At 43.7% G+C, this 14,529-nt stretch overlaps 1 protein-coding gene across 1 annotated transcript in view; it reads left to right on the top strand.

The window, feature by feature from the left end:
* Xdh (xanthine dehydrogenase) overlaps positions 1-14,529 on the top strand; it is a 66,579-nt gene that overhangs the window by 9,789 nt on the left and 42,261 nt on the right. The window contains exons 3-8 of the mRNA XM_055627501.1: positions 572-668; positions 1,831-1,936; positions 5,619-5,745; positions 6,728-6,789; positions 13,798-13,866; positions 14,160-14,246. Coding sequence (XP_055483476.1) covers positions 572-668; positions 1,831-1,936; positions 5,619-5,745; positions 6,728-6,789; positions 13,798-13,866; positions 14,160-14,246 — 548 coding nt within the window. The remainder of the gene's footprint in view (positions 1-571; positions 669-1,830; positions 1,937-5,618; positions 5,746-6,727; positions 6,790-13,797; positions 13,867-14,159; positions 14,247-14,529) is intronic.

Raw genomic sequence — 14,529 nt, 5'->3', positions numbered from 1 at the left:
ACACACACACACACACACACACACACACACACACACACACACACACACATACACGTATATATGAGCTGGATCCATTATTGGTTCCTGATCTTTCAAACTTTTATTTTTCATTTGTATCTATTATGTGAGACCGTCAAAAGCCTGGTCCAGCTTTAATTTTGGCTTCTTGGACATTATCAGCCAAATTTCAGAGTGAAAAATGCAGGACTTGGTAAGCTCCAGAACATATCACTGCCTGGCTTCGGAGCTTCAGTGCTCACTTAGGCACCCCATATGATGAGTCTTTGAGATGCAGGGTTCCCTTGCTCAGACCCTGGGAGACCCTGACCCTGGAACTTGTGTCCTGGGTGGTGTTACTTGGATGCTGACTCCTCTGTGCATTGAAGGTAATCTATTCTCATGCCTGTGAGGTACAGTGAAACCTCATAGATTGAGGAGGCCACAGGCCTGCTGTCTCCTGGGTCGAGGGCTTGAGCTGTGTATAAGTTGAACCTGTGAGACCCTCCCCAGTATTCCAGCCATCTATAGAGTCCTTTCTCTGGGTCTGTGTCCTTAATGAGTGGCTTCTCAGTGGGGCTGAGCGGGACCAAGCTTGGCTGTGGAGAAGGTGGCTGTGGGGCATGCACCGTGATGATCTCCAAGTATGACCGTCTTCAGAACAAGATCGTGTATCCTTTGCCTACTGCCTGGTGGTCCATGGGAGGGCGGGATGTGGGGTCACCTTGTGAATAAACATGTGAGCACGTATGTTTCTGAGCAGATTCCAGTCATGAACAAGGAGTGTGGAATGATGTCTTATGGGGTATCGTTCCTGGCTGATAAATGGAAACCAAGCTCTGAACTACTGATTAAACGACCATTCTACAGTTGAGGCTAACATGACATCCCATGTCCCTGATTTCCCCTCCTCAGTTTCCTTTGCCATCAAGGGCCTAATACTCCTCAAGCTGAACGATATGAAGAACTCGTGGCCTAGGCATACTCATTTTCTGGTCTTACCATAAACTATTTCCTGTCCCACATGTCCTCCTATCCAGGGATTTTCTACCTGGAAATACTGAGCCCAAACAGCATCTCCTCTAAGCACTGCTCCTTGACATAGCAAAGTTGAGTTAGGTTCTCCTTGTCTATGCAGGTTTCTCAGTGCTCTCCACACAACCCTCCTGAATCGTTTGCTGCCAGGTTTTTACTCGGCACCTGTACACCCACCTCCATTCTCCCGTGCCGACTACAAGTTGTTGCAGGATAGGGATTTCATCTTCTCCACCCTTACTTCTTCAGCCTCCCACAGAGAGATGACATGTTTATAGCATCAAGAATCCGATGTTGTCTGTTTTCATGAAATAGTGATAAACAAGAGAGGGGTACAGGTAAGGGGCTAGAGTCTTATTTTTAGCTTCACCCCAGGGAACTGGTGGAATAGAGGAAGTGAATACATGAAAGAAAAAGAAGCGAGAGTTTCTGGTGCTGAGGAGCAAGGAAGGGCCCTACAGAGAGGGGGGCATATTTCAAGGCTACAGCCTGCTAGAAAGTTCCTTTCAGTGTCTTCTAGAATTGGGATAAGAGGTGGCTTATAGTAGCTCATTTTCCTTTGTTCCAATTTTGAGGTGCAATGGTAGCTGGCCCACCAAGACTCTAAGGAGGCTCAGATGCAGGTGGAATAGAGACCCCTTTATTCCTTAGATGGAGAGGGAAGGACAACAAAAGCCGACACAAGAACACAGTGTAGAGCAAAGAGACATTCAGAAAGCCCCCAAGTCCTGTCAGGCAGGCCCTGTGCTGCTCCGGTGATCTCAGTGGCAACGAAATGACCTTAATCTTCGGTTCTAGTCATTTTTCTGTCAATGCCTGCTTGGCCCCCATCTGCTCCTTGCATCACGTTGCTGTGACAACTGTGGAAGGCATAGGAAACACCAAGAAGCTGCACCCTGTCCAGGTGAGTGGGGCAGTGAGTGTGAAGCTAGAGCAGTCCATGGGGAGGCCCTGGCCAAGGCTGCAGCTTTGCTCTGGGTTGTTGCCTGGGCAGAGGAGGGTGTTCCAGGGCCCCTCTAAATCTCTTCTAGATACTACAAGGTAGAGAGGGCAGACACCCAAACCCAAAGCTCCCCCATCATTAGGGCCGGGATGATAGAATACTGCATGACCCCAAAGGAACAATAACAGCAAAGATCAGATGACTCTAATGTCCAGTGGCGTCCTTGTTCTAGACCTGAGAAGGCAGGGGAGGACAACCTTTATATCTATGGATTCCTTAATTCCAGATTTCCATGAGTCCAAATAATAAGCCCATGTACTTCCTATTGTGTGATGTGATAATCCCAATTGCACCACTCACCACTACCCTTGGACAATACAAATGTTGAACCAGTTACTTTACACATTGCCAGTGCAAAATGCCTGACAGAAGCAATTTGAGAATGGAAGAACCTATCTTAGTTCTCAATTTGAGGGTATTCATTACCATGGTAAGGGGGTCATGGTGATAGGAGCCCACAGTAGCTTGGCACGTTGCATCCATAGTTAGGAAGCAGAGGACAATGGAATGCTCAGATCCAGCTAGATTTTCCCCTTTTAATCAGTTCTGGATTCAGCCACTTCCCCACCTTAGCCTAATCTAGATAAGCTCTCATAGCCCTGACCCGAGGCCAACTTAATCTAGGTAATTCCTCACAGGATACATCCAGAGGTTTGTGTCCTAGTTCATTACAGGTCCTATAAAATTATCAATCAATATTAATCAGCACAAATATAGACTGCCAGACCTTTACTTCCTTGAGAACAAAGGACAAGATACTAGAGAGGGCTGGGTGTATGACTCAGTTGACAGAGTGCTTGCCTAGCATGCATGAAGCTCTGGATTGGTCCCCAGCACTGTGTAAATTAGGTATGGTGCTCTGCCCACTTGTAATCCTAGCACTTGGAAGGAGGCAGGAGAATCAGAAGTTCAAGGTTATCTACAACTATAGGAATTTTAAGGGACGGTCATACAGACCTATAAATACCTCCCTGGGTTTTCTCCCTTGTGGAACTGGACCACTTGACAATGGATTGAAGGAAGGGACAATGAGGACGACCATGTACAAATCCGGGGTTTTCATTTGGATGCTTTTAGGCCATGTAGAAACATAACAGTGGGTATCTCTCTTTGGCTGGCTATACCATATTCACTGGGGTAACTGAGGCAAGAGTTCTTTGAAAAATTGTAATCAGAGATGGTCCCAGTATTAAAACCAGGCCTTAGTCTTCTGTGGACTACTTGAGGAGGCACGTCTTTCAGGAGGTCACACCTTCCTTGGTCTCCTTCCATGACACTAGGCTCTGGGGCCCTCCCATGAGCAAACAGGTTCTGTCCCACAGGAGGAGAAGGAGCATATAATCCAGTCTGTGACATCAGAGCAGGGTGAGGGTGGCATTGCTTCATCTTTAGCTTTGTTTCTTAGGCAGGAAGAGGGACACCCCTAAACCTGCCCAACCTGCAGGAAGCAGGAACTTAATTTGAGCCTGTTGTTTTCTTCGTGGTGTAATAAAAAATGAATAGTTTGAACACTGAGGCTTGTACCCTCCCTTCTAACAGTACAGACTCTTATTCTTGGTGTTCTTATTTTATCTCCATATAAGCATCAAGGCCAGATTCTGTTCCTAGTCTCTTTTCTTTCCTTGCTTTCTGGCATCCCCATGTTTCCTCCTCTTTCTCCCATTGGCATGTTGTGTTGACTCTGTCACACACTGCCACGGTTTCTAGGCTTTGGCCTCCGCCCTACCCTTCTCCATTATCACACTCTCCCTAGGTACAGTTAACACCCCAGGTACATTTAACTATCTGTGAGTGGTGCACACATTCGTACTTTCACCTTTGAACCTCTGCTCATGTCCAACTGCTTGCTGGACATTACTGTATAAATCTCTGATCTCACCCTTATTTAAAAAACCTGTTTTCCCCATAACATCTTCCTTCTTGGGTATTGTTCTACCTGGGCCAATGGCAAAACAATCCACTCTATTTTTCAAGATAAGAATCTAGGAGTAATCTTTGATTCACATCCTATCCATCCAGAAGTGTGGTCCACTCTCCAAACCAAACCATCTCCCCCATCTGTTGCTACTTGGCCCATGCCATTATCTTTCTTTGGCTGTCTATACCATATCCTAAAGCCCCATTTCTCTGTTTGCTTTCAGAACTCAATTTCCATCCAGCATCACAGAGTCATTTTTTTTTTTAAAGCCATGAATCACATCCTTGCTGGCTGAAATCTCCTAAGGCTGTCCATCACACAGAGAAAGCTCTGTATCCTGCCCTGGCTTGTGAGGACCTGCTTTCCCAGCCAAGGTGTTTAACACCACCAGGTTCCACCCAAATTCTCTCAGCCGCTCTGGCATGCCAAACTCATTCTGTCGAGCCTTCTTGCTGACAGCTCTCTTTCCCTGATCCAAACTATGATATTGAAGCCAGACTCAAAAATCCTTTCTCGAGTGGCCTTTTCTGACCAGGCTAAGTGGATGCCACTCATTCTAGATCATGGTCATCTTGTACAAATCTTTTACATAGCACTGGCCACTACACAGAATTTTTCTTATTCCACATTTACCCGTATCAATCTATTTCAGTGTGGGTTTCATGGAATCCCTCCCCACCACTCTTTTCTGTTTATAGGACCTTTCCATGCCTAGTGCATACTAAGTTCTTAGTCTGTGTTCACAACATTAATGTACAGTCTATAGATGTAGAGGTAATACTATCCTGTCAGTTTTACTTTAGTGCCAAGAGAGTTCCCAAGAGTCAGAAGAAGGAGAAAGTTATGTGGATGATAAAAGAGACCTTGTAATCTTTCATCTGGAAAGATCCTACCAGTTTTGGGTGGGATTTTTGTGGCATCCCATGTATAGGGCAAACTCAGCTTAGCTCATGTTCCAGTTCTCATGTTCTCTCTGTGCTTTGAGCATACCTTCACTTGAGAGTTCAGAAATGCTGTGGTGTGGTAGGACACACTCAAGAGTGGCGCTTGAATTTCACTGCGGGCTTGTGCAACCAAAGGAACACAGCACAGTGCTTCTAGTTAAGACCTGTGAACCTGGGTGAATTACTAAATTACCTGAGCTAGAGCAGTCATTGTTTTCTGCAGAGATGTGTCTATTAATGGCTAACATTGACAGATGTCTACAGAATGCCAGTTAGAATGTCAGGAGTCTAATTATAGTCATTGCACCTGTAATCTAAGCTACTCAGGAAGCTAAGGTAGGAGAAAATTGAGTTCAAGGCCTGCCTGCACTGCACAGTGAGACAGCATCACAGACAATAAGCAAGGAAACAGTAGAGGAAGGTCAGCAGATGTTGAGTGACAGAGACCTCGCCTAGCATGTTCAAGGCCCTAAGATCAATTGCTAGTTGACAAACAAAAAAGAAAGGGGGGGGGTAAAGAAAAGAGAAAAAGAGCTTTTAAATTCTTAGGTGCAAGTAGTAGGATGGGCCCAGTCATGAAGATGAGGAACCCGTACTCAGATGGGCTTGGTGGCCCAATGATGACCCCCACAGCTTTAAGCGAATTGAGAAGGAGCTGGGGAGGAGGGATTCCTGACAAGACAAGCATGTATTATCTGCCTTTTTCTTTTCTTTTTTTTAGGAGAGAATTGCCAAAAGTCATGGTTCCCAGTGTGGGTTCTGTACCCCCGGCATTGTCATGAGCATGTACACACTGCTCCGAAACCAGCCTGAGCCTACCATTGAGGAGATAGAGAATGCCTTCCAAGGTGTGGACCTTCAGGCACAGCCCAGGGAGTGGGACGGCACATGGGACCTGAACAGGCCAATACTCGACAGTCAAGAATGAGCTGGGAATGCCAGATGTTGCTCTTCAGAAAGCTCTGGCTGCAAAGACATGGCGGCCAAGTTCTGCTGGGAAGTTAGTCGTTCTTTTCCTGCTTCCTGTGATGTCTACATCCTACCCTTCATGGGGCATGGAGGACCACTGACATATGGGAAACTGCCTAGAACAATGGTTCTCAACTTTCCTAATGCTGTGACCCTTTAGTACAGTTTCTCATGTTGTGGTGGTCCCAACCATAAAGCTATTTTTTGTTGCTACTTCATAACTGTAATTTTATTATGGCATTGTAATATAAATATGTTTAGAGATAGAGGTGTGCCAGAAGGGGTCATGATCCACAGGTTGAGCCTCATAGGATAGGGTTCTTTCACTTGACCTCCATCAGAACAGGCTTCATAGGGAAATTGCTCTTCAGAAGAAAGACAGACTAGATTCTGAGCCACAGCAAGTATTGGCTTCCTGTTTTGTCTCCCAAGACTGGATCGAAGCTCTCTAGGGAATTGAAGTCAAAGGTTCTCCAACCATTCAGCACCCCCAGTTGATTATCTTTCAGTCTTCTTTTGAGTCCTGTGTTATACAGTATCTGAAGTATAAGGGACACAGGAAAAAAGACGGGAGTCCCTTCCTCCAGGGATTCCTACTCTGAAGAGGAAGCATACTGGTAATATAGTTTGAGAAGCTCACTCAGAAGGTGATCAGACAACCTGGGAAGGCCAGTATATGCTTAGTCTGTGCATTCTGGGAGGGCATCAGGATGGGTGTTGTGAGGACAGAAATATAACCAGGAACGGGATCTTCTAGGCGGCACACACAGAATGTCAAAGGTCAAGCACATACAGCAAAGACCTAAGCTCCTTGCCACTTGGAGAGAGCAATGACGTTGCAACTTTCCCCTTGACCCACAGGAAACCTCTGCCGCTGTACAGGCTACAGACCCATCCTCCAGGGATTCCGGACCTTTGCCAAGGTAAGTGGGCCCCAGAAACAGGAATGCCCTCCCTAAAGCAGAAACCTGCAGAAAGCATGATTGGGAAGGATGCCAAGGATCTCAGGTCTACAGGGAAGAAGGATGAGGCAAGCTACTGCATGACTCCTCCCGATATGGGCAGATGCTGCCTTCTTATTCCTGGTGTGGGATTTCCTGCTGGGAAGGCCTGCAGTTCAGATTCTTGAGAAGATATGTACTACCCAAGTGCTCCCTTCCCACAATGCCTCAAGGCTTGGCCACTTTCCCTGGTGATTGGCAGGCTTTGCCTGCACAGGTGCAGAATGTAGCATTTAACATCCCTGCCTGGCTCAGCCTCCTACCCCTCCTCCTTCCCTCTCTTAGCTGCTGTCACAGTTGGCACTCAGCTGGCCTCGGGAAGCTGATAATTAGATCTCTAGACAGTTTGCGAACCCCTACAGAGTTCATAAACCTCTAGTCTGAAACCATAGCTCAGTTTGTGGTCACTGGTGGTGTAAACACAGCCACATACCTGGCATGTGGTAAGGGTAGAACATTGGCCTTTCTGCTCTTGGCTTATCTGCCTTTGTTTTTACCTGATGCCTTAACTGGGCTAAGAGAATTCTGACTTTAGACAAACTTTCTCATTGTGGGTTGATTGTGTGTCCAGACGGGAGTTAGATGTAGGAGTTCCTCACTTACCTTTAGGGCAGCCACATCAGGAGAAAGTGTTGGGTTTATGTAACTGGGGAAGGCTGAGTGAAGGTGGAGATGGAGCCTCATAAAGATAGGGAATACCACACCCAGGGAACTGATCATGAAGTAGGAGCTATGCAATTAAGCAGAAATGATAGAAATGACAGATTCAGAGTCTAAAATTATAATACCTAGTGTTTTATAAAGTTAAGTACTTTTTAAGAGAAAAAGTACTTAGTGTTTATATAAAAATTAGTACTTCTTATTGGTTGCTGATGTTCTGGATGAAGAATGGAAGGGTTATGCAGTGGGAATCAATGCTGGGAATGACAAACAAGGCTTTCCTATGAAGCAATGTGTCTGGAGTCATGCCAGAGTGCACCTACCTTTGAGTAAGGAGAATTCTTGTTATAGACCAAGGAGAACTGGAGGGAGAAGGCGCAAGTCAGTTCAGGGATGCATTATGGATGCCAAAATGAGTGTTCTCAACTTGGTTATGAGAGAGACAGAGAGAGAGAGAGAGAGGTGTTCTTGGATGACAGATTCTACTGTAACTTGAGTCCGAGCACAAAGAACTAGCATCTATGAAGAAGATAATGTCCACCAACATGTTGCAAAAAAATCCTTTAAGCAAAGAAGGCAAACCCAGAACCAAAGTACCCAAGATTTAGCATCTTGCTCTTTCATGTGTTCTGCAACACAAATGTTCATGTATTGCACTGAAGAAATAATGCAGTAAGCAAAACAAGGGATATGCCAAATTTTGGTCAAGAGAATGAAGGAAGCCAAACAAACAAATAAACAAACAAACAAAAACAAATGTACACACACACATACAGATACCAGCAACGATTGCTGAGAGATGCTAGCTGTCCTCCCTGAGAGCTTCTGCTATGTTTATGACTGGTCATAAGAAGTCTTTAAGAGGAGCAAATAAATGATCAGACCTTAAAAAACCTCTTATAGAGCCTTTAGGACAACACCTAGTATAACTTAGGCATTCAACAAGTGGCACTTTAAGTGACAGCGCTGACAAATCTTTTCCCTCATCTGCCATATGGTTTTCATTAATTGCCCAGGCTTCTCTGAGAACAAGGATTGTTCATCTTATCTCTGTACACTCACCTTAGGAGCATGCTCGAAGATATATGCTCTAACTAGCCCCGAGAGTGCTTCAAAAGAGACGGATGCCAACAACTCTACTCTTCCCAGGTCTCTCTGAGTTAGTGCGTGACTCCACTGTGGAGTACTCTCCCCCTCTCAACCCAGTTTTCCCTGGGTTGAGCTGAGAGCTCTAAGCAGCCCTAAAGCCTGAGTAAGCATGCAGAAGGGCCGTCATGTTCCTCCCTGGAGGCCCCCCGGTGTTCTTTCCTAGAAACTGTTTACTTTTGTGCCTCGCTGAGTTGAGCTAGGATGTCCTATTTTCTCACACACAGTACATTGCTACTGAAGCATGAGCAGAGCTGGGCACGTGCTTGGCATCAAGAATGATGGTGTCCATGTCGCAGGGAGGAAGAGAATGGGTGAGCCATTGGAACAGGCAGATGTAGGATTCCTGATTCCCACTCTGCTGTGTGAGGAGCTTAGAATGTTTCACTTTTTGCAAAGTCAGACAACCGGAAGATGACAGATTTTCTGATTCTTTGGAGGAAGGAACATTAGAGGACCAGGTGTCACTTCTCAGGTAGAAGACAGACAGGGAGGTACAGACAATCATAGGCACAAGAAGAAACATATGAAGGAAAGGGAAAATGTTAATTATAGCACAATCTCAAAAATTATCAAAAAAAAAAAAAGAAACATATAAATGTTGGACGAGAACATCTCCTTGCCTGATCATATCATATCTGAGACTTCCCTACTAGAAAGAAGATCAGCTCTCTCAGGCGCCTCCAGCCACCTTGACCCACCACAGGGAGGAACAGACTCCAGAAAGGTCTTTGTGAAATTCACAGTGTAGAAACAGACTCACTAATCCTAGGGCTAAAAGGCACTTCTTGATACTGACACACCACTAAAGGCATATGGACAGAGGTCCTTTTAGTCAGTACAACATATCTTGCTTTTCAATTAAAAGACACATAAACAAAGGCAAACACAGTCTGAAGAGCCTGAACATACAGCAGAATCAGAATTGATGTGACAGAAGTGTTAGAATGATCAAATCACGCGTTTTTAAGAATAATATAATTAATCTGCTAAAGGTTTTGATGGAAAAATAGACATATAATAACAGATAATAATGTAAACAGAGTGATAGGAATTTCATAAAGGAATGCTAAGGAAATGCTAGCTTCAACGCCAATGTAACAAAATGGTGGGCTGGCTAGGAAATGCAGACTTTAAAAGACAATGAGCAAAGAGAAGAAAGGAGTATGGGAATAAAACCCAGAAGATCAAGAACTATGGAAGCATCGGAGTGTAACATGCATGGAAGGGGGATGACAGAAGAAGGAGAAAGCAAGGGACAGGAGCAATATTTCAACAATTATGGATGAGAATTTCCCCAAATGAATGTTAGACTCCAGGAATCTCAGAGAACACTGAGGCGGATCAGTGTCAAAAAGGAACAGAACAACAAGATAAACAAACCAAGAGAAATAAAAAACAGGAACCAAACCAAACCAGCAACAACCTGATCCCTACAACATTCACTCCAAGATGTATTAAAGTCAAGCTTGAGAAGACAGGGGTGGATTGGATGTGACAGTCTAGTCAGGTCACATCCAAGCCACTCTTGCTGTGAGTTCATGAGTCCAACAGCCACATTTTAAAGACACAGGTTCTTAACATGTATGCAACTCAGAGCAGAGCACCTTAAGAAGGAATTCCAAGGTAAACTTTAAAATACCATAAGCTGAATAAACTTGAAATTTATAGAACTGAAAGGTTCTAATGTTTTAAGTGAATATTTCATCGCTGTTCTATTAGAAATGGCAATATCCTTCAGATAGGGAAAAAACAAAAACAAAAACAAAACAAAACAAAAACCAACCCAGGAAGGACATAGGTGAATTCATCAGTACCATCAATTAGCTACATTATACTAAAGTTTTTACATCACCACACCAGTAATCACAGAAAAGACTTTTTTTTTTTTTTTTTGTGCTTACGTTCTGGACTATAAAACAAATACAAAGAATAGCAATTATACTATGTCTGCTTTGGGACTACAGTGAGATTAAACTAGAAACCAACAAACAGAAGGAAGATGGCTGGAAAAATTCCATTCTGTGAGATTAAACAAAACACTTCCAAATAGCACACAGAGCAAAGGAGAAATCCCCAAATAAATTTAAAAATGTTTTAAACTGAATAAAATTGAAAAAATATACATTTTTTTTTCAAATTGCTTAGAGGGAAATTTATAGTAGGGAATGCAAATACTAGGAGAGAAAAAAAGATATAAAAATCAATAATATAGGCTTCCACCTTAGGAAAATAAAAAAGCAAATTAAATCTAAAAGAACCAGAAGAAAAGAAACAATATTTAGAGCAGAAAGTGGATGAAATTGAAACCAGGAATTCCATAGAGAAAAAAAAATCAACAGAACAAAATCTAGTTCTTAAAAAAAAAAAAAAAATCAATGAAAGCAATAAGCTTTGGGTCAGGCCATCTAAGGAACAATGGCACAGATTGCCCATACCAAAATGAAAGGAAGGCAATGAAATAACAAACATTAAATGGACAATAAAGGGAACTTAGGAGCCATCTCTAGGGAATTCCCATCATGGCTGCTCTCTGGAAAGCAGGGTCATGCGCAGCCTCTTGCCCTCAGCACCTTGCATTCCAGAAGAGGAATAATGCAATCAGATAGAATGTTATATTCCATTTCCATGGAACCTTTAGTCTTTAAGATCCTAATGCCATGAGCTCAGCTTCAACAGTTTCTCTTAGTCTTTATTTCATAGCTTCTGGTTCTCCCCATTGTTGAAATGGTGGCAGATGGAGATACAATCATTCTCATTATGGGCGTGTATGCTTGATGACCAGATGTGAATTTTAAGGCTCTTCTGAATCAGACTTTATCTGGACCCCAAACCTTTGTGATACTGAGTCTGAATCTGAGGTTTACCCTCTAAGTCCCTAACACACAGTAAATAGGGTAGATTCAACAAAGGTTGTTCCCTATAAAATGAAAATAAATGTTTTCTTCAGAACAATAATGTACTAATAATGCAGCCTATGAATAGTCCTTGTCAAGAAACTGGAATAACTTACCTTTGCACAAGGGTTATTTCAGAGTTTCAGAGTTCTCAAAGTACATGCAACAGGAAGGTGCTGCTGTGTTCAGGTACATCCTTACTGAGATCTCTGTCTCAGGGGTTGTTCATTTCTGCTAGAATGGCTTTGCAGTCTCCACTTAAAATATTTGTGCTTGCACTTTTTTTTTAATTAAATTTTTATTTTTTATTTTAATTACAGTTTACTCAGTTTGTATCCCAGCTATAGCCCCTTCACTCATTCCCTCCCAATTCTACCCTCCCTCCCTCATCTCCTCCCTGTCCTTCTCCGAGTCCACTGATAGGGGAGGTCCTCCTCCCCTTCCATCTGACCATAGCTTATCAGGTCTCATCAGGATTGGCTGCATTGTCCTCCTCTGTGGCCTGGCAAGGCTGCTCCTCCCTCGGTGGGGGGGGTGTCAAAGAGCCAGCCACTGAGTTCATGTCAGAGAGTCCCTGTTCCCCTTACTAGGGAATCCACTTGGACACTGAGCTGCCATGGACTACATCTGTGCAGGGGTTCTAGGTTATCTCCATGAATGGTCCTTGGTTGGGGTATCAGTCTCAGAAAAGACCCCTGGGCCCAGATATTTTGGTACTGATGCTCTCCTTGTGGAGATCCTGTCCTCTCCAATTCTTACTATCTCCCCCTTCTTTCCTAAGATTCCCTGAGCTCTCCCCAAAGTTTGGTTATGAGTCTCAGCATATGCTTTGATACCCTGCTGGGTAGTCTTTTAGAGGACCTCTGTGGCAGGCTCCTGTCCTGTTTCTGTGCTTGTACTTTTTTATGTTTAATTTTGTTCAGTTTAAAACTCTTAAAAATTTATCTCAGATTCTTTTTTCCTTTTGATGCCCTACTGTTACCTATATACACATTAAGGCTTTTAAATTTTTTTGGGAGGGCGGGAAGATGAATATTTGAGACAGGATCTCTCTATGTAGCTCTGGTACTGGTACTCACTGTATAGACCAGGCAGGCCTTAAATGCACAGTGATATATCGACCTCTGTCTCTGCGTACTAAGGTTAAAAGCATGTGGCATGTGACTAGCTTCCACAGTAAAGGTTTGTTTTGTTTTGTTTTGTTTTGTTTTGTTTTGTTTTCCTGACTTGGCTATTGGACTTTTGACCTCTCCCTTGGCTTCTAACTTGTAGTGATTCTCCTGCCTTCTTGGGTTGGATCAACCATGTGTGACCTTAGTTGTGGGAGACAGTGATCTCTTCTATGTCTGTGCTTTGCAACAAACTTCCTGAGAGGTCTGAGCAAGCCCTTCCCCAGAAGTGATGCGTGACTCATGTGCTTTCTCCAGAACACAGCTACAGCCAGGAGTCCAGTGTTTAGCTTTCTGGAGATAATGCTTAATAAGTAGTAGAGGCCATTGGGCACACTGGCTGGATGCCCATCTTTGAGATCGGCCTTGGTGTAGGCCATCTGTGACAGGGTCTGACAAAGACTCCGGCTGTAGAGACTCGCAGCCAAGCTCCATGAATCTCAGCTGGTCTAAAAGTAGCACCTCTCCTGTCTTGTGAGAAGTGGCAAGAATTTTTTCTCTTAGGAAAATTCCCAAGGAAACAACGTCGAAGAAGAATATAAACACACATTCTGATAAAGTAGAGTCTAGCTTTTATGGAGAAATTTTCTTGAAAATAAATTTCCCTTGTTACTCCAAAGACTTCCTTAATCAACATTAGTGAATTAAGCATGGAGCAGAGACCTGGGCACTGCTGGATGGGATGGGCAGTGCTCTCCCACTGATGCTGGGATTACCAGAGCTGGGCTTCAGTAGATAAGAATAATTGATTTTCTCATGGTCTGTGAAACTAGAAATATATATATATTCTGAAACTATATATATATATATATATATATATATATATATGTATATATATATATATATATATATATTTCTGAAAAAAAATATTTTTTTTCTGAGACAGGGTTTCTCTGTGTAGCCTTGGCTGTCCCGGACTCATTTTGTAGACCAGGCTGGCCTTGAACACACAGAGATCCGCCTGCCTCTGTCTCCCCGAGTATTGGGATTACAGGCGTGCGCCACCACGCTCAGGGAAACTGGAAATATTCTCATGTGAATATGTGTCATCTTCACAGGATGGTGGGTGTTGTGGAGGAAGCGGAAACAACCCGAACTGTTGCATGAACAAGATGAAAGACCAGATGGTAATGGGGCTTTCTGCTTTTGGAAGCCGAGCGGGCCAATCTCAGATCTTGGGTGGGGGGATTACTACGTTCTTTCCTCATCCCTGGCAGTGATGCTTGAAGAAGGGACGAGAGGTGGTGATGCTCAGACGATGAAGGTGCAATGGTGCTCATTACTCGTGGCTTCTCTGGCAAAGTGCCTTCTTTATTCTCTCAGGGCCTGACTACCCTCTGCCTGGGAATGAGCTCACCTGGAGGAAGAGCTGCGTCAGTCTACCCAAGCATCTGACACTTAGTGTTCTCTTTTCTTGCAGGTTGCTCCCTCACCGTCTTTATTCAAACCAGAGGATTTCAAACCCTTAGATCCTACCCAAGAGCCCATATTTCCACCAGAGTTGCTGGTACGTGATACTAGGGAGAAGCCTAGCAAAATATTTGTTTCATGAGCTCCTAAGTTCTATTTTGTCTACATAGTCACTGAGAACTTTGTACATTTTGGATTTTAGCTTAGTTCTATTTCCTTTTCTGATGTTTCTCTGAGGTAAAGACCCTTTATTTCATACTCCCATAGGATTCTTTGCTTTTCCTTACATGTGTCAAGACAGTTACATGTGTCAAGACAGTTACAGATTCCATGTCCTTCCTTCCTTCCTTCCTTCCTTCCTTCCTTCCTTCCTTCCTTCC

This window comes from Psammomys obesus, unplaced genomic scaffold, assembly GCF_907164565.1.
Source record: "Psammomys obesus unplaced genomic scaffold, mPsaObe1.curated_primary_1811, whole genome shotgun sequence".
NCBI lineage: Eukaryota > Metazoa > Chordata > Mammalia > Rodentia > Muridae > Psammomys > Psammomys obesus.
Note: the sequence above shows the minus strand (reverse complement) of the source record. Positions and strands in the feature narration are given on the sequence as shown.